This window comes from Medicago truncatula, chromosome 3 (assembly GCF_003473485.1).
Source record: "Medicago truncatula cultivar Jemalong A17 chromosome 3, MtrunA17r5.0-ANR, whole genome shotgun sequence".
NCBI lineage: Eukaryota > Viridiplantae > Streptophyta > Magnoliopsida > Fabales > Fabaceae > Medicago > Medicago truncatula.
Window position 1 is genome coordinate 43,339,622 of NC_053044.1, and position 19,573 is coordinate 43,359,194.

At 30.8% G+C, this 19,573-nt stretch overlaps 2 protein-coding genes across 3 annotated transcripts; one reads left to right on the forward strand and one right to left on the reverse strand.

Moving 5' to 3' along the window:
- Positions 1 to 4,205: 4,205 nt before the first annotated feature.
- On the forward strand, positions 4,206 to 6,796 carry LOC11408948 (uncharacterized). Of its 2 annotated transcripts, none has more exons than XM_039831638.1 (2): positions 4,206 to 4,795; positions 5,998 to 6,796. In XM_039831638.1, the coding sequence occupies exons 1-2, from the start codon at positions 4,456 to 4,458 to the stop codon at positions 6,315 to 6,317; spliced, it is 660 nt and encodes a 219-aa protein (XP_039687572.1). In that variant the 5' UTR covers positions 4,206 to 4,455; the 3' UTR covers positions 6,318 to 6,796. The 2 variants fall into 2 exon arrangements, with proteins under 2 accessions (XP_039687572.1, XP_003602028.1); XM_003601980.4 differs by having other exon boundaries at positions 4,210 to 4,795; positions 5,995 to 6,796.
- Positions 6,797 to 15,336: 8,540 nt separating this feature from the next.
- LOC11433796 (uncharacterized protein At4g08330, chloroplastic) lies at positions 15,337 to 17,465 on the reverse strand. Its single transcript, XM_003601982.4, has 2 exons — positions 17,266 to 17,465; positions 15,337 to 15,949 (listed from the first exon to the last, which is right to left on the reverse strand). Exons 1-2 carry the CDS (start codon positions 17,379 to 17,381, stop codon positions 15,535 to 15,537), a joined length of 531 nt encoding a protein of 176 aa, XP_003602030.1. The 5' UTR covers positions 17,382 to 17,465; the 3' UTR covers positions 15,337 to 15,534.
- Between the last annotated feature and the right edge of the window lie 2,108 nt (positions 17,466 to 19,573).

The window sequence follows — 19,573 nt, forward strand, 5'->3', positions numbered from 1 at the left end:
ATAGAGCAAACTACAACATAAACATTAAGAAAAGAGAACTCTTGACAATGAAAAACATCAACATAATCCAAATTCATAAAATTATAATCTATTACGATTTGGAGAATCTAAAATGCACAACGGTGGTAGAATCCATCTAAGTCATACCATTTTGTTTGAAAACCAATAGAAGCAATCTTGTCGGCTCAGTGTTTGTGCTCTATGAGAATATAAAGAAATGTAAAAATGCATGTTTTTTGTTAACTCCGTACAACTCAGTCATTTATATTCCTCAAATGTTAGTGAAATGTACTAGAATTTATGACAGTCATAGTAACAAGTTTTTTTCTTTTTTTTTGAAAGAGTCATAGTAACAAGTTGATAGTCAGTCTTTAACCAAAGCCTACTCCAATTATTAGCTCACATCGACGGGAAGTTTTGGCACCTCGATGTCGGCTCTTCGCCACCTGGAGCTGTAGTATATGTTTTAAGGGTTGGACCGTTCGTCCATTAAAGTGGTACGTGAGCTGGATTCAGAACGTCGTGAGGCAGTTCGGTCCATATCCGCTGTGGGCGTGTAAGTTATCTCAATAGCATTTATCATCCCATAGAGCCCAGCTTGAAAGATGGAAATGACATGTAGGTTGACTCGAAAGCTAACTAAATATTACAAATTTCAAACACAATGTGTTTGTTACATATTAAAAATGATAATAATTCAACACCAAAGTTGACATGTAAAATCACAATAAAAAAACACAAATGATAGATAGATTCTTCATACTTGCAAGACAAGCTACACATGGAGGCCATGGTGCAACCTTGAGCCATTAAATTATCATTAGTAGAAATTTTGTTGTGAAAGAGGAATATAATGATTCTAGATAATTTTGGTCAAAAGCACCTTATTCGACAACCACTTTTGAAATATATAAGCATTTTTAAAGCACATCTCCCGAATGACAGATTCCTTCAAAATAAAAATTTAATATTTTAATGAAGGCGGCTTCTAATAACTTGAAAACACATGATGGGGTAACAAATTATTTAATACTTGTTCTCGTGAGCTTAGTTGATATGAACAATACATAATATATGTAAGGTCGCCATAAAAAAGATTGTTGAATACTTTTTTTTTTTTTTTGAATACTTGTATACAACTTTTTTACTTTGACCATGTATATGATTAAACTCTTATTTTCACTAATATACCAATTGTATGTTTAAGGCTTATAAATTATGATTAAACTCATAAACGACGGTTAAGGCTTAACAATAACATGAACCGGATAGATTAATAGTATTTTAAACTTCTAAAATAGTCACATTATAAATAGCCTGTCTCTTTAATTTCCTAGACTAGACGATGGGCACTGGTTCATTCCATAATTTGGAACGCATCAAACGCATTCTGCCAATCAACTTTTTCAATTCAAGACACTTTCTTCTTTGATACTTTGCTCTTTATGGATTTCAATTCATTGTGGTTGCAGTATCAATGTATCTCATATATATCTTGTTAACATCACTAGTTAGTGTCGTTGATTTGACGAATGAATAGAAGTTTGCACAAAAAAGAGAAAGCAAGCTAGAAAAAGAAACCTAATCCGTTAGTATTAGTTTGAAAAAGAAGTTATATAAGCTTTATTTGAGAAAAATTATATAAGCCTTATTATTATTATTTTAAATGGCATTGTTTGATTAAGTATTAACTAAAGGTCAATGTTAAAACATGTTACATCAAATAGAAAATATAATTGAACTATTACTTAATTTGACCGTTATGTTATTATGGGTGAGACTTTTTTTTACAACATTTCCATATCATGGGAAAGTTGGTATAATTACGGTTCTTGGTCTTTGATTTGTTAATGAGACGGGGCCATAGTTCTGGAAAGTGGAGACCCAAATCTAAGTGGTAGTCTCAAATTTTGACCTTAGTCACAGATGATCTCCGTCCTTAATATAAGACTTCAATAACTTCATAGATTCATTAAATTTGTTTTGGAAAAAGAAAAAATAAATTGAATGTATCAATACACAGAATTTAGTAGTAATTATGCAAAAAATTATTATTAATTGCAATATCACTATTTTTATAATATGCATAAAAAATATTAAAGGTCTTATAATAAAAGAGGGTGGTGTAACTCTGACGCTCAAGTCACTATTTGAGCCAAGAAAGGGATTAAGGGTAGAAAAATATCGTATCGAGAATGCAAATGATCCTCTTATATATAGTTGAGGATCGGATTTTCAGTAATGATGGTTGTGTAGCTATTGGTCGACAATTATAGACAGTGTGGTCTGTAAATATTGAGCGTTACAAAGTAATGAAGGTGGGAACATTACAGTTCATGGTTGGGCCAAATGTCTCCTACTATTGCGAACACACCTCCCTGGTGAGGGGAGGGTGTGCATAGCTTTGTTGGGCCAATGCGTCTAACATATGGATTGTCGAGCATAAGCTTTGACACGTCGAGCATGAGCCTTGGTTCGTCGAGCACATCTCTTAAACTGCCGAACACAACATTGAACATAGCCCTTGAACTGTCGAGCATGGACCTTATAGACTATATCTTAGACTGGTCTTTGATTTCGACATTGACGTGCTCCAAGTTTTTGTTTTCGTGGGATTATTTGATGGGGCAGTAATGTGCTCATATCTAATTCTATCATTCCATATTTTATTCAATCTATATAAACTTAATATATAAGCCCAATCAAATTACTAATACGAAAAAAATTAAAATGAAGGAGAATTTTAGAATGTGATGTTTTCTTTGTATCAATAAAAGTAAGCCATTTATCTTGTTTTCCATTTTCCTAGTAAGTAGTAACGATAAGCTTACGGTTTTCTATTGCACATTTTTACTTATTTATATTTATTTGATTAAGTGCATCATAGATAGTAAATGAGCATCTATTTGGATGGAAAAAAAATAACGAGCATATTAAGCACGGGTTTCATGCAAAGGCCAAAGACTATCTAAATCCACGTAGCTACTGTGCTAAAAAAAAATGTTTAACAACGCCATATACATACAACGATAATGATTAGTGTTTGATTACAAGCTTTTAAGATTCACTAGATTTTATTGTAGAACACATATCATTTAATATAAGTATGAGTTTAATATGCATGTTGGTTTTATTTTTTTTATGTTGTTCATAATTATGCCTCCTTAGTCATGTTGGTTGGCATGAGATCTTTTTTTCCTTGAGGTTTTAGCTCTTTTGTTTTGGGGGCCAGCCCCCTTTGGTTCACAATTTTTTTTTTTGAAAATTTTTAATATAGCCCAATTTTGATTACTAACACATAAATTATGACAGTCACGAGATTTTACATCATGAATAAATCACAAATTATTATTTTTTGTTTAATCAAAGATTTGACTCGTCTGATTTTCATCAAAAACATAAATAAAGCTATTCCTTGTTTTCACCAACAACAAAAAGTGCGCACACAAACACGAGGTTTGTGAAATTCACAAACAAATGTTTGTGATCATGTACAACCTTGCTGATTTTTATTTATAAGAGAGAGAAAAAAAAAGTAATTCACTCCTTCTTACAACAATTAAAGGGGAAAAAAACAATATCAATGAACGTATTATGATATATAATATATGAGCAGTGCTATTTAGCACGACTCAATCACCCATGACAACGCACGAGATTCGAATCGACGGATGGCATTGTAATACATGGGAGGAGAGAGAATTAAAGTTGTGTTGAACATCATTCATCCAAAGGTTATGCGTGTGTCGTGCGTTCTTGTGCATGTAATTGTGTCGTGCAAAGAAGCATTTTCCATAATATATTTACCTTATTCATATTCTTCTCATCACTTTAACTCTTGCATTTTTCCCCTCAAACTATCAAAATACCTTATCATTGTAAGTGGATTCATATATAAAGTAAAAACCGGTTAAATTTATTGCAATATATAATTAAATGTTGAGAATAATATATCTAAATATATTTAGAAGATTATAGATTTTGATTTAAAATATTTTTAAAATTTGTAAGATCTTTCTTTGTTTTAAGTATATAATTGAAAAATATGTTTTATATTACAATGTAACTCTCTAAATATGAAAATTCCACGTATATATTTCATAAAATATCCCAAAGAGGAAAAAAAATCATTAAAATCTAGGAGCATGTTATTGTGCTGTATAAATCCATAACCCACAGAGTAAATTGCACTACACTACACAACACAAAAACGTACATTCACATTCTTCTGACTCATACATCTTGAGCTTGTGGGGTCATGGCCCATACTCTTCTATTTTAGTTTCACACTTTCCCAACATATATATTCTCAATAATATTACCTTCCATCCATTTAAATTAGTTCACATCACTTTTGTTTAATTTAATTTTTAAACTTCCCTTCTTCTTTCTTTCCTTTTTCACAATTCACTTTCTTCATTCTTCATAGTGTACCAAAAACCTTTATTAACAAACATGAATAGGAATGGATATAGGGATGAAAAACCATGTTGCAATTTCCACCCTAAACAAGTAGTTGTTGGTGTATGCCCTTTATGCTTGAATGAAAGGCTTCTTCTATTGGCAGCAAAACAAGGTCGGCGCCACCATCATAACCACCGTTCTTCTTCATCTTCTTCCTCCAAAAAAGTTGCTAGTTCACAAAAGCTTCAAAGTTCCGTACACACAAAGCCACCCAATTCTTCTTCTATTCATAAGATCTTTGCTTTTGGTTCTCTCTTCACTCGTCTTGAATCTCGTCACTGCAAATCTCATGGCAACTTTCACTATGATGATATCTCTCCTAGTCCAGAAGGTAAAATCATTGATATTAATATAATTTTTTTATTTTACTTTTAGCTAGCTAATAGTATAATGTAAATACCTGTACTCAATCATACTAACTCCAAGAGTGTTAGATGATTACGATCTTTTTCGGTTTAATTAGATGTCAGGATAGAATTTAAATTCAGTCATAGGATTGCAATAATATTAAAACTCTTAAAAAAGAGTTTTGTTGCCGAATATGATCATAACTAATTCGAAAGATTAATCTTTGTAGTCTCATGCAGAGAATATCTTGTTTACGCAAAAAGAATTTTTTTTCCAAATTAATTAAGAAGTTGGTGAAAAAAGGAAAGACTTTTCTTAACGTTGTGTGAATATAATTGAAAGCATTAGTTGTTGATATTTGATGGTTTGGTTGGGGAGGAATTTGGTGTCATTAATTTCTTTTCATTATTGGAGGAAGAATTATGAATTATGAGTGCATGTTTGAGTGTCTTCACGTGGAAGATTAGGTTGTGATGATGACGAAATTAAGGTCAATAAGGATGGGAAAGAAAGCTTTCGGTTGGGTCATTGTTTTCTTCTTGGCGTGGCATATGTATGACTGTCAGATGCAAACGCCAATTAAGAGCATTATTATTATGACACAGGAAAATTATATTTCAAGATTATGGTATGTGGATTTGGTAGGGAATTAGGGTACACAACTAATTTGGCAAAATGTCATTCATGTTTATGTAAAAAGTTATCATATGCCATTATTAAAAATAGTTCAATTTTATGATGTACAAGAGATATATGACTTTATGAAATTGATCAATAAATTCAACTAGTAAATCAAATGAGATAGGATAAAATTTATTAATCTTATGGTGAAAAACACAACACTTTTTTACTTTGTGTATATTAGAAGAGTCTTAAAAAGATACATCTATAATTTTACATTTATGTCCTTATGTCAGCATCTAATACACAGTAGTATATTGATAAAAAAGTGTCAAATTGTATCAAATCCGTCGGCAGCATAGTATTAGTAGCTGAGCAGAAAAATTAGGTGTGTTTTAAGTAATTACCTTAATATAGTATGAAGTAAAACATAGTTAGGGACAAGAATGAAAATAGTGCATAAATTGACCAAAAAGTAAAAATTAAAATTATTTTATTCTCTTGTCTATGCATTTTTACTTGGAATGAGAAATGAGAATGACTTTAATGTAACTTTTACAGAAGACTCATTCATATCAATCAAGTTTGAAGGAAATGGGGTAGCCTCGTGGGAAAAGAGCACGGTCTCAAAGGTTTCCTCCTCCCTAGAGAATTGCAAGAAGAACCATGAGGACAAATTAGAGACCAAGAGTGTGATAGAGCATGCAAAGTCACGTGACACATTCAGGTGGAGAAAGAGGATTGGTCACATGTTCCAGCTCATAAGGTGGAAGAAAACTGGAGGTGTATGCCACGTAGGCAACAAGGTTGAAGGAGGAGCAGTGAAAGTCAGAAAAGGCTGGATGAGGACTCTGACAAAGAGAAAGAAGAAGACCATGGAATAAAGTATAGTAGACTTAATGAAAGTGACACCAATATTAATTTGGTTATGGAATTGAAGATTCAAAGCTCATTATTACTATTATTTGTTTGTGTCTTTGGTCCTCATCATCACTTTGCAATTTAGTGTGACTAAAGTTATATTAATACTACTATTCATATTGACATATGGTACAGTCAAAAATAGCTTTGTTACTTTTTTTCAACAAAAAGAAATAAAAATAGCTTTATTACTATATTAAAAATGTGCTTTAGATTACCAAAAAATGGAAAAAGAAAAAGAAAAGGGAAATGCTTTGCAGTTTGCATGCTTTGAGTACTTTAGGGAATGGAATGGGGTTCTTTTTGTAATTTTTCTTTTTAGGGTTTTTATTTTCTTCTTCATGTTTGCTTCATAATAAAAAAGACAGTACAGGCTGTAATAGGGTTTGTCTAAATTCTAAAATACTTGAATGAAATGAATATTTGAGTATTCTTTCCCATACTGTGAAGTGTGAAGGATGAAAGCAATGCCAAAATACTCCCCATGTTAGGTCCATGTAGTGGGAAACAATGAAGCAAAAGGGTCCTTATTGTATAATGCTACAGGACTTGTCTTATAGTTGTCTTAGTGGGAGAATGTTTTGTTTCCAATCTTCAAATTAACATTGAATTGAGTTTTATATTTCTTCATTTTTAATTATAAAAATTGTTAACAAATTTAAGGTAAAGAAATAGCTTGCTAATTATTTGTTCAATAATTACCAAACCCCAATGATATATGCTGCATGTGTGCTTGTCCGATTAGGACTTTGTAATTTGCTTAATGGACTTTTATTAATTGGTGTCCTACACATGATCATTTTCCTCACAAAAAAATGATTCACATGGCCATTTTTTGTCCTCAAGTTATGGATGGCATTAGGAGGTAGGGACATGAGTTTGCCACATCAGGACCACAATGAAAGGTGCTGTTAGATAAAAAGTTTTATTCGGAATAGTCGAAAATGACAAGATATAATCGAATCTCCAACTAACAAAAATCAACAAGTGAATTAGATGAGGCATACGAAGATAATGTGGCACCATTTGGATCATAAGAGATTATATGCAGGAAATATTATGAGGTTATAAAATGTATATTTTGCTTAATGAGTTTAGAATATATAAGGATCCCGGCCTAAGTTGGGCTTAGATACTTACGGCCGAAGATCTATGATAATTGATTTATACGTTAGGTTGATTCTTTAATCTCTAAAATGAGTCGATTGAATCATATCGTTTAATGTATTTCGTTTGTTTAGGAGTTATGATCCGATAAATTAAAAGGTTTTTGAACAAAAATCAGGGCTCATAAAACAATTACCAAAACTATTTCCATTCAATTTGTAAAAAAGTAAGAAAGTTTTCCACCTCTTTATGGTTCTTAAAAATCGCTCTCGTTTAATTTATCGATCCATTTGAAAAATATATATCATTATTTTTAGATGTCCCCATTTAGACGCAAGAAAAAGTAGTGTTTTCCCATTGAAATTGGTAAATCCAAAAGAATGTGGTTTTTATAAGAAAAAGTACGACGGGTGTTAAAAGTAGTTAGTTCTCAAAAAATAAAGCATTTCATTCAAATGGAAAACTAAAATCTCTAATTGTCAAACAAATAAGAAAGAGCGTCTCAAAATAAACCAGTTGCAGTTGACATATATGATTGATTTTCTGCTCACACTTTAAGACTACGATTTAGATATAACATTCTTGGTAGGTTATACATACCATGGGTCGTGTCTACTTAATCTGTTTTTTTGTTCATTTGTGCACTTATTGGATTTATAAAAAAATTCCGTACATTTTTTTTCTTGGTTTTTTATTGGTTCTTTTTACTATAGGTATTCGCTTGGAAAGAGGACTTAGTCATATAATGTAGATCTTTGTTGGTAATGTTTAGGCGAATGATAATAAGGTCGATGCGTGGATTTTGAGGCTTGAACAATACGAGGTATAATATGTTAAAAGAATTATTCACGTGTTTTCTCAAGGTGGGGAGTCTGATCCAGAGCTTGTTGTTGATTTCATTTCGATCAAATCAATTCTATTGAAGGTGTCTCTCTTTGTCTGACAGTTGTTGAATGACAGACTTTTAACAAAGGACAACTTGGCTAGGTGCAGGGTCATCAACTCATAATCTCTATTATGTTTAGATGGATGTGGAAAAGAAGAAAGTTCTCAACATTTATTCTTTGAGTGTGATTTTATCGGCAATTAATGTGTAGGGTTGTATCTTAATTGGTTGGACATATCTTATTACTTCCAAGTATAGCACTTTTGCAAAAACATTAATTGGAAACATATAAAGATTTGATTGTGTCAATGTTAATTGACCTTAAGAAAGAATGAGCTCCCTCATTTGGCTGCTCTAGCCTCGCCTAACCTTCCCTCAGCTAGAAGGCTCCCTCACCTAATAGTTCAATTGTCTATTTGTTGAGACCGACTAACGATTTGATTATCTTTAGGTGTAAGCACATTCTCACATAAAATATCCATTTTCACTTTTTGTTTTTTATGGTTTTTATTAAATTGATATAAAATAGTGGAAGATGATTTTTTTGTCTAAATAAAAAAAAGTGCACGCGGCCAACATTCATCTATTTTTTGCTAATATCTAACACTCATCTTCTAAACATTAGATGAATGTAAATTTATAATTATATGTAATGATTTTTTTATTTTAAATTTGGGCCCTTAAATTCTACATATATGAACAGTTGTTTTAGTGATCCACGTGAGACACTGACCAACCAATGAAATCGTTGTTATCCAATTCAATAATTTAGTATAAATACACCATTTATTTATATTAAATTATGCGGATCTTAATCTTAAAACAATTTCATTAAGTTCTTTTCAGAAACTCTTTCGCTTTGGTTCTTTTCAGACTTTTACTCATTTCTCAACTTTATTTTTTTTTGTTTTTTTAGAACTTATACCCACAAATTCAAGAGATGTTCAAATGCAAGGCTTCTTCAGGTTCGAACAAGTTTTTTCGCTTCTTTTTCTTCTTGAAGACTTTGTGGAAAAATATTACCAACCATTTTATATATGGGTGAGCATAAAATCTGAACCCGCCCACCACCCGAAATAGCCGAGTCACATGCGGGTTCACATGTTGGATTAAAATGGGTCTATGGTGAAAAAGAAAGAAAAACTGGGTATGTGCGGGTTTGTACGGTCACACCCGATTTTTATAAATCCAAAACTGTGTAGACCGAATCCAACCGGACCATAACTAAAAATGGACATTTGTGGTATTTTGTACATTAGTTCAGAGTTGGGCTTCACTTCACAAAGCTCGGTCCATTAACCTCAATATATATAAAGATTTTTTGAACAATATTTAAATTTAGTTATGGTGGGTGTGGTACTCACCTATAAAGAAAATAAAATTGGGACCACACATTTTAGTTTCTATAACCGATTCAACCCACCCGCTGAACCTGTCATCTGCCATACCCATCACCCGATGTACCCAATCTCTATCATGGTGGGAGATTGTTCAGTTTTTTGTCACATCGGGTGTTAACATATTGGAGTTCTCAACCCCGATTCCGACCAACTCGATCGATGCTCTACCCTAATTTTATATCTTTTGTATCAGATTGACGTGATAACAAGTACCTCCTGTCTGGCTACCAAACAATTGATAAATCTGGAGTTTTTTTTTTTTTTTTTTGTATTTAACATTATTTATTTATTTATTTATTGCACTATTATTATTTGAAGCAGTATAATTAGTTTTTTTTTTTTTTTTATGATGGCTTGCAAGGGTTCAAATCTCCTGATTCCAAAATATGCAAAAATTGGAAAGCACTTGAAGTTAATTATGATTTATTCGTAAAACTCATATTTATTATACACAATTTTTTTTTGTTATTCCTTAATATATCATATGTTTTTTTTACTAATTTTATATGCTTTTTTAATTTATAGAAACATATTGAGAATGAAGAAGATCCTCTACAATTTTGTAAGGTCAAGAGAAGAATTGAGTTGTTGTTGGTGTCTCTTGAGACGGTAGAAGTCACTTACAAAAAGAATGAGGAGGAAATTCATATGGAAAAACAAGAGTATGACTAGATTTTTGCCAAACTTGATGAACTTCTAAAATGAGATGACATCACAAGGAGGAGGCCCCCTTATTATTATGTACATAGTGATTGAACAACTTTATCCTATTTAATTTGAATTTGAAGTATTTAGTGCATTTTGTTACCTCATCCATTTTTAAGTATTGATTTTTTTTTCTTTTCTCAATAGGCATAACGAGGGTGACTTGTTATTTGATTATACGATTCCAATTTTTTTCTTCGTTCATTGTTAAGCCTATCTAGAAAAAGAAGAAAAAATCGTCAATACTTAAAAGAGAAATGATATTTGTACAATCATTTTTTGATAATTTTTGGAACAACTTTCTATCTCATACTAACATGTGATTTATTCACTCTCTTCTTCTTTCTCTCTATTTTTTTATCCAATAAGAAGAGAGAAAAAGTGGTTGCCACCAAAGTTGTTTAAAATTGGATGTACATATATCACTTCTCTACTTAAAAATGGATGAGGTAACAAAAGATACTAGATACTACAAATTAAATTGGATAAAGTTGCTCAATCATTAAGGGTGCCGTTTAACCTGGGAAATGAGAGTTCTTTCCCACCATGGGAAAGTCCCTTTTCCCAGGACAGCTGTCTGTTTTTACCGGCTATGTCCAAAAAAAAAAAACTCAGTTTAATTTTTTTAATGTTATTTGTAATATTACTACTGTACCTCCCCTTTTTTCACAACAGCATAAAGTACACCTCTAACCTCCATTGTTTATCTCTGATTCCAGCTTTTTGCCAAAACACCAAACCGCTTTTTCATTATCTTCCAACATTATCAATTGAAGAAAATTAAAGATCATTGTGTTTGGAAATTTCATAAGATGGGTTTTATCCATATTAATTTTACAGTTATTTTCAATTGAATTTTTTTCTTATTCCGATTCTGGACATTTCTTTAAACATTTCAATTGAATTTTTAAATTCATTCTACTCTTGAAGGAACTATTTTCATATAAATGGTTTCCTGGCATACAAAATAGCAACCCCTCCATATTCTCTTCATCCAGTAACAGTGAAAGAGTTATGATTTTTAACTAGAAATGAAAGATTCAGAAATTTTTTGAAAAAAGATTATGCAGTAATTGATGTAAAAAATGGTTATGTTAAGAACAATGCTTCGAAAACGTTTTGGGTTGGCAACAAAGAGAACAAAAGATTTGAGAGAAGAACTTTTTAGAGACACTAACATGGTTAAATTTAAAACCCCCACACATGAATCCTCACAACCAAAATCTTGCAAAGAAACAACCTTTGATTGATTTAAGGAAAACCCCAGTTATGTTTCCCCTGAAATTTGAAAGAAGGATATTGTGATTCTGATTGTGTTGCTGGAAGAAGAAGATGCAGCAAGGTTTGGTTGGGGTTCTATGTCTCTATTAAAATAAAACAATAAATAAAACAAATGTATAATTGTTTTTTAATAGTTTGATGGGGTAAGGTTTTTTGTTACACAATAGCCAACAAAAAGTATCAAACCATTACCAGGTAACAGATCTAGACCATACACATAAAAAAATATTAAATCAACGGTTGTTATTAAATTTTCCCATCATAGGAAAGAACTTTCTTTTCTCATACTAAACCCCACCATCATTAAGCTATAAAAAACGGAAATGATACATCCAGCGAAAAGCAAATTCGTGAAAAGTTCCCGAATGTGTTGGCAAATTATTGACCATTGAATTTCAGTTTAATTTGATTGCTTAATAAAAAAAATAAAAAAATAAGAACGTCACCCCTCATGTTTTGCAGTCAACAAGCATTTTAATTGGTTGGAATGCTTTTCGAGACTCTCTCGTCATAAAATCCTTCGGGGTATATAGCAATGCTCATTCTTTTTGTAAGTGGCCTCTACCTTCTCAACAGACATCAACCACTCCTCAATTTTTCTCTTGACCTCCTTACAAAATTGCGGAGTATCTTCTTCATACTCGACATGTTTCTATAAACTAAAAAACATAGTATAAAATTAGGAAAGAAGTATGATATTGTAAGTAATACATAAAAAAACATATAATACAGGCGAGTTATATGAGTAACTCATAATTAGCTTGAACTACTTTTCGATTTTTACAAATTTGGGAATCAAGAGATTTGAACCTCTACAAGTCATCATAAAACTTTTCTTTTAAAAAAATAAATAAATAATTATACTACTTCTAATCAGATACATATAAAGAAAACTCCGGATTTGTCAGCACTTGGTAACCAAACGGGAGGGTACTTGCAATCAGTACAGCCTAGTTCAAAATACCAAAAGATGTAAATGTTTGGTAAATGTTTTTAACAAAATCAAAAGAAAGAAAAAGAAGAAGAAAATGTTTTGCGGTAAGTGTGAGTTAAAAGTCTCATATCAATTAGAAAAGTGGAGATTGAACATTTTACAAGTGTGATGACCTATAAATTCACTGCCAGCAAAAAGACGGGCACGCTCTTTTTATTGCACTAACGTTTGAAAATTATAAACGGTATTTTTTTTTATGAAATTTTGATTTTGATTAAAACTAAAAATATAAATGTTTGTTGTTTTTAAGTTATAACAAACTAAACTAACCACGATTATATATTTCAATAAAAAAATAAAATATAATCTACATTCTTTTTTTAATGACACCAACAATCTTTATTATAGAAAGAGTTGTTTAAGGGTATAATTGAGATAATGAAAAAGTAAGTATAAATATACTCATCTAGTTTGTTACACTTTTTAAATGAGGGAAAAGAAAAAAAAAACAGACATATACATATATATATATATATATATATATATATATATATATCGTGTTGTTACATTTGTTTTAATATTTAAATTTATTTTTATCTATTTGTTACATGTGTTATTTGTATTGAAAATTGTGGGTATTTTTGAAAGAAAAATACAACCAAAAAGTGTTGAAAGATGTAGTTTTCTTTATATATAGTATAGTGCTGAAAGTTTCAAATTATATATTATGAACTTGTGTTCAGATTGTAACATAATTTGTCTTTAAGATAATTGTATCCTAACAAGGTAAAATGATTTTTTTAAAGATGTGATTTTTATTTTGATAAATAAACACAGAGCAATTTTTATTTTGATAAACAAACACAAAATTGATTCATCTTTTTTATGAAATCTCTTTAAAAGAATTTTTAAAGTATGAGTGTCAATTAAGGAGGATGTCAATGTAAGAAACTTTTGTTTTTTATATAGTTTTCACTTAACAAGTGTTGAGTTGTCCATGAGTGAAAATTTTGTGGAGGCGGTCCATGAGTGAAAATTTTGTGGAGGCGGTATATTTAATTAAGCTAAAGATGGCATAGTTGCACTTCATTCTTGAAGAAGTTGAGATTATTGAATGTCAAAATCAATTTTTTCAGTGAAGAGAATCCAAATCTAAGTTTAACGCTCTATATTTGGTCAAATTTGTTGTCCTTTAAGATATATGAGTGCAACATGTTAGTGTTTTATGTTTTTTTTCTTTCAAATTGGTTCTTTTAATTCATAAAATATTCATTATTATTAAACTCGTTTAAGAAGTGTTTGTGGACTTTAAATTTTAAATTGATATGTCAAAATTCACCACTCTCAAAACGCTTACTGAATCTACAATATTATTAATGAAATATTTATCTATAAAATTAAACTTGAATTCAAAACTAAGAAAATAAATATGTGTCAGTAATCATGTTCGATGACATAAACTCTTTTGAGCATACTACCTCATTGTTAAATAATCCTTAAACACTTTATAACGAAGTTGGTTGAGAAAATAGATAACCGTATAAATACTATATGACCTAAACCACCGATTTGTAAAAAGAAAAACTAAAAGGATGATAACAAAAAAGACTCAAAAGAACTAATTTTTTTATTAACATCAAAGTTAAAGTAGCGGAACGTAAACAACTATGGAAGCAAAAGAGAACAAAGAACTATCATTTTAACTTCCACACACATATATACATAAATCAGTAGCGAAAATAGTAATTCTGTCGAAAAATTAGGATAATATGTCCTTAGTCTAGCTACAAAACTGTTATTTTATTTAAAATTAATTTGAATAGAAACAAAAGGGTGTTTTTAAATATATATGGGTTATGTTAATTTATGCCCCACGTGTTAAGCAATCTTAAAAAAGCAACTTTGCATTGGAAAACATAACATATCAATTTTTAAGAAGTTAAATGTGCAATTTTTAATACATGTATATCTATAATAAGTTTTTTAACTTTTTTTTTTCTTTATATTTTTGGAATGACCAACTTCATGATATTTATGTTACATTATTTCTGACTTGATACCAAAAAATAATCTCTTATTGACTAGGATTAGTTTTAAATTCTTTTTCATCCTTTTTTTTTTTTTTGAAGAACCTTTTAAATTCTTCATGATATTTATGTTACATTTTTTTTTTTAACTTAATTGCACTTTTTGACCTCTATCTTTTCAAAAGTTGCGGTTATGACCCCCTAACTAATTTAAATACAAAACAGCCCCCTATGTTTTGATTCTTTGGCAGTTTTGAACCCCCAGTCCATTAGTGAAGTGCCACATGTATTATTTAGGGGGCAACATGTCAACTCTTTATGAAAGGGTATGGTTTGATACCTTATGGCTATTCATGAAAGAATTGGTAGAACCATTGTAACCCTACATGAAAGGGTAGGTCCCCTCTCCATTTTCTCTATAAATATGTCTTGGGGCATATGCAAAAGATAATTCTATATTATCACATACTTACCTATCAAAGTTTGAGAAAGAAGGAGAGGAAGATCCTATCCAACATAATTGGAATTCAAGATCATCGAAGAGCATACATACTCGTTGACAATCAATGGCTTTAAGAGGTAAGTTCTAAACCCTCTTATTTAATTTTAATGGTGTCCTAATTCATGCAACTATGATCAAGGTTTATTGTTCATCATGTGTAAATTATATTTCATGATCTGTGATGAAAATTAACACGCATACCTCTACGCATGAGCCAGATTAGTAGCAACCAAAAAAAAAAAACACCATTTGTTGCAGGTGAGTATTATTATGTACTACTATCACACGTTTATAGGAAAAAACAATGCAATATCTACCACAAATATGTATGTAAATCTTCAAGCCAAGACAGAGATGCCATTTCCACATTCTTGGGAAGATGAAGGCTGCAAGGCACGGATGCGAATGTTGTATTTCACATGAGTTGGTGCTTCTGTTGAAGGAGATGGTTCTGCTCCATTTGATGATACTAGAATAAAAGATGGTGATGATGAGTTGTTACCATTGTAAGCATAACCAATATGGTTGCAACACTTGCGACAAAGAAGCTTTGTTTTTCGGCGAAACAAACCCCATAAGTTCTTTGAAAAATGAGGAGCACATTCAATTTCATCAACCTGTGTAAACCTGCTATCATCGATGTTGAAGAATGATATGATACCTCGTTTTATTGATTTTCCATATTTTGAATCTATCGAGGATGTGTTTCGGTTGGATGAGGATAGGTTAAGGTCATATCCGCACGAACCGCAGCTGTAAAAAACATAGTACATATATAAATTATGAAATACGTAAATCATGCATGATCAGGGGAATTAAGTAATTCTTGAAGTAAATAATGTGATGGTATGATATGAACAATCATGATCACAGAAATACTAGAAAATCCATTTGGAAACAGAAAATGAGACTACGATATATAATGCCAAAATAAGAATTTTAAATGTATGATAAGGCTATGGTTCCTTTTATGTTTGTGACATTGAATGAGACCCTTTCCTTAATTTCAATCAATTTCTAGAGCCCTCGGATATATCATTGTCCAGGCTCTTGCATCTAAATCATCATCAATCAACTACCGGAAAAATAATCACTTAATCAACTTAAGGTGTTTTTTTATTGAATATTTTCCCTCACCTGAACAAAATGTAAAATGTTTCTTAATACACCTTAATAGTTGTAAAAATATATAATGAAAATAAGGTGTTGAATGAGTGAAAGAAAATTTCAGTTTCCAAAATATCATTGTTGAAAGAGGACTGGTATTTTGACATCCTATTTGTTGTTGACAACCTATATTTTGTGTCTTCAAAATGGTAAGCATGTAAACCTAAGTAGATGAAAAAGTAGATGAAAAAATATTAAAGAGGAGTATTATTTGAACAATCAAATTGACAACCATAATTTACAAAAAAAAAAGTAGTGTTGACACGGAAATCATAGCAATAGAGAAATAAAGTAAAAAATAATGTGAGTATGAGAGAAAAAGTTATCATTAAATAAATGTTCAAATATCATTTCTCAATATTAAAAACCAATAAATCATATACAAACAATATACACGTTGTTGGTTGTCAACTTTATTGTTCAAAAATCACTCATGTTGTTGAAAAGCAATTGAAATGTAGCATACAAGTTACTCATTGCAATTTGACTATAGTCTAAAAAAAACATGAAAAATTAGTATACCAACTATTCATTGCAATTTGACTATAGTCTAAAAAAAACATGAAAAATTAGTATACCAACTATTCATTGCAATTTGACTCTAGTTTAAAAAAACATGAGCAATTTATCATTGTTTCATAACTATGAAGCACATACACTTCTAAGATTCGACGCATCATGGTATCCGGTACGCATCGATGTCGGCCACCAAGAGGACACTAGTATATGACCAATTCCTCTATCAAAAGTCTAAAATCATAAATTACATCAAAAGTTCCTATTTACAAACAGTAGTTCACTTCACTTGCATAATTAATTTCCAAGGCAAAATTAGGAGGTATTGATAATTCATGTATAAAGAGAAATCGAATTTTGCAACCAAAAGAGAGAGTGAATCGAACCTGTAGCGGACATCCCTTTGACTACGAGTTCGAGAAGTAGAAGAAGAGGAGGATGAGAAAGTTGGAGAGTGGTGAAGATGATCAACGTTGTGATTGTGAAGCACTGAATTGTCCATTTTGTGATTGAAGAGGAGAATTGAGAAAGAACAAGAAAACACACTCACGCAAATTATTATAGGGAGGGAGGGAGGGAGGGAACTGGGAAGAAAGAAGTGAAAAGGGAAAGGAAACTGACAAGGTAGTTATTGTTGTGTTGTTTTTGGAACGAACGAACGTGGTGGCCCAAGACATTACGACAACTTTGACTATACCCAATCCACATCACATCACTTAATTAATTATTATGGAAACTTCTAACTGGTGTGTACCGGTTCTCTTGGCTTCATAATTTTATAAATTAACAATTATTTTTTTAAATAAATAATTATTTGTCAACATTTATATTTTATAGAACATTATTTCATAAAAAAAAAAAATATCATTTCATTGTTTATAAGAATTGTAGTAACTTTTTTACATATTATTGTAAAAAAAATCAAAGTTCTCAATTATGGGTGATAAAAATTCAAAATAAAATTAATTTTATTTCGTTGACAATTTTGATGAATAAGATTTAGTTATTATAATTATGGAAAATATTAACCGATGCCTCCGGGCACTAGTTAAAAAGTTAAAAAATAGATTTTTTTTTTTATCAAAAACAACAACTTTTTAACTTTTTTAAAGTAGATAATTCCACTTTTCATCATTTTCCAATGCAAAGTTTCCATATTAATCTCCTTAATTAGTGCCCCAGGGCACTAGTTAACATTTCCCTTTCTTCAAATACTCCTCTTAGAAGTTGACAAGCGGCGGGGTTGAGGCCCAAACACTCGGCTAGTTTAGAAAATTTCTTTTTTTCAATTCAGTTTTGTTCATTCCCTCCTTAAACTTCCTAAAATAACTTCAAAGAAAATCATTTTTTTTTCAATTCAATTTTGTTAACTCCTCCTAAAATAATGTGAATGAATAAATGAACATAACATATTCTACAAAATACATGTTTAGGGGCTTAAAAAACAATTATATGCATGTCAAGAATTGATGTTTTATTAACTTACCTAAAACAAACTCAAGTTAACTCGTGTTGGGGTCAACGTAAGTTAACTCAAGTTGAGGCAACATGAGTTAACTTGAGTTGGCTCAACATGACTTAACACACATTGGTGCTACCGAACATGAGTTAATTCGCGTTGATGTTATTTTAAGAAGTTTGAGGTGGGAAAGAACAAAACTGAATGAAAAAAATAAAATAAAAGCAATTTTCATTAGTTCAACTATTGGGCCGCACATAATTATTGGTCCAATTGTGTAAAATATAATGTGATTTCTTTTTCCACCTCACACTTCCCACACACCCCTATCATTTAGATTTTAGAATTCAGACATAAAAATATGAGGTTTTCGAACCTTTTTTACGCATTTCGATTTTGAAATCCAGACAATCAATAGGCCTCTGAAAAGTGTGGTAGATGAGAAAAGAAATTCAGAAATATATTTCAGGTTGTTTTTCCCCAAATTTGTGATAAAACATAACACGCCACATATAAAAATACCATTGCTGTATAGCTCTTGAAGATGATGACCAGATAGAATTCATGATAAATCATAACTTAACTCCTTAACATAATCACATAACTAAATTAACGTCTCAAGACATATATTGACCAACCACCCAACAATTTTCAAGCAAAAGCTTAAAGTCATCGCACATACTTTGTCATAAATATAAGTGGATCACCTTGTCAAAAAAAATATAAGTGGATCACACAATATATTATCAGAGCAGAATTTCCAAGTAAAAGCTTGCTAAATATTTATGAAAAATATTTTGTTTTAAAACCCCAATTTCTAATGGGAAGAATTCCTTATTAATCTGAAATCCAATCGCGAGAAATGTAAAATTTTTTGGTCAAGAATTGTTCTATTCCAAAATTGGATTCATGTTCTTCGGAACGACTTGTCTTTAGGTGGAGGTAATTAACCACTTAAATAAATTTATCAAATATTTGAAAAATCAGTATAACACAGTGATATAATGTTAACATATTATTTAATACCGTATTAAACCTTTTTCGTGTATGCCAATTATGAAAATGGTAGGCATGAAGCTTGTTCCTTTAACCATATGTTTGGATGAAGAAGATAATTTATTTTTCTCATTTAAATTACAAGCACTACGAAATGTGTTTTTAAATCAATTAAGTTTGGTTGAAGCTTTATATGATTATTTATCATATAGACTTAGTCCTCCAAAATATTAATCTGT

Coding starts and splice junctions, on each gene's coding strand:
- LOC11408948 (XM_003601980.4), top strand. CDS start 4,456: ATGAATAGGAATGGATATAGGGATGAAAAACCATGTTGCAATTTCCAC. Junction 4,796..5,994: donor TATCTCTCCTAGTCCAGAAG/GTAAAATCATTG, acceptor TAACTTTTACAG/AAGACTCATTCATATCAATC.
- LOC11433796 (XM_003601982.4), bottom strand. CDS start 17,381: ATGGACAATTCAGTGCTTCACAATCACAACGTTGATCATCTTCACCAC. Junction 15,950..17,265: donor CAAAGGGATGTCCGCTACAG/GTTCGATTCACT, acceptor TGTTTTTTACAG/CTGCGGTTCGTGCGGATATG.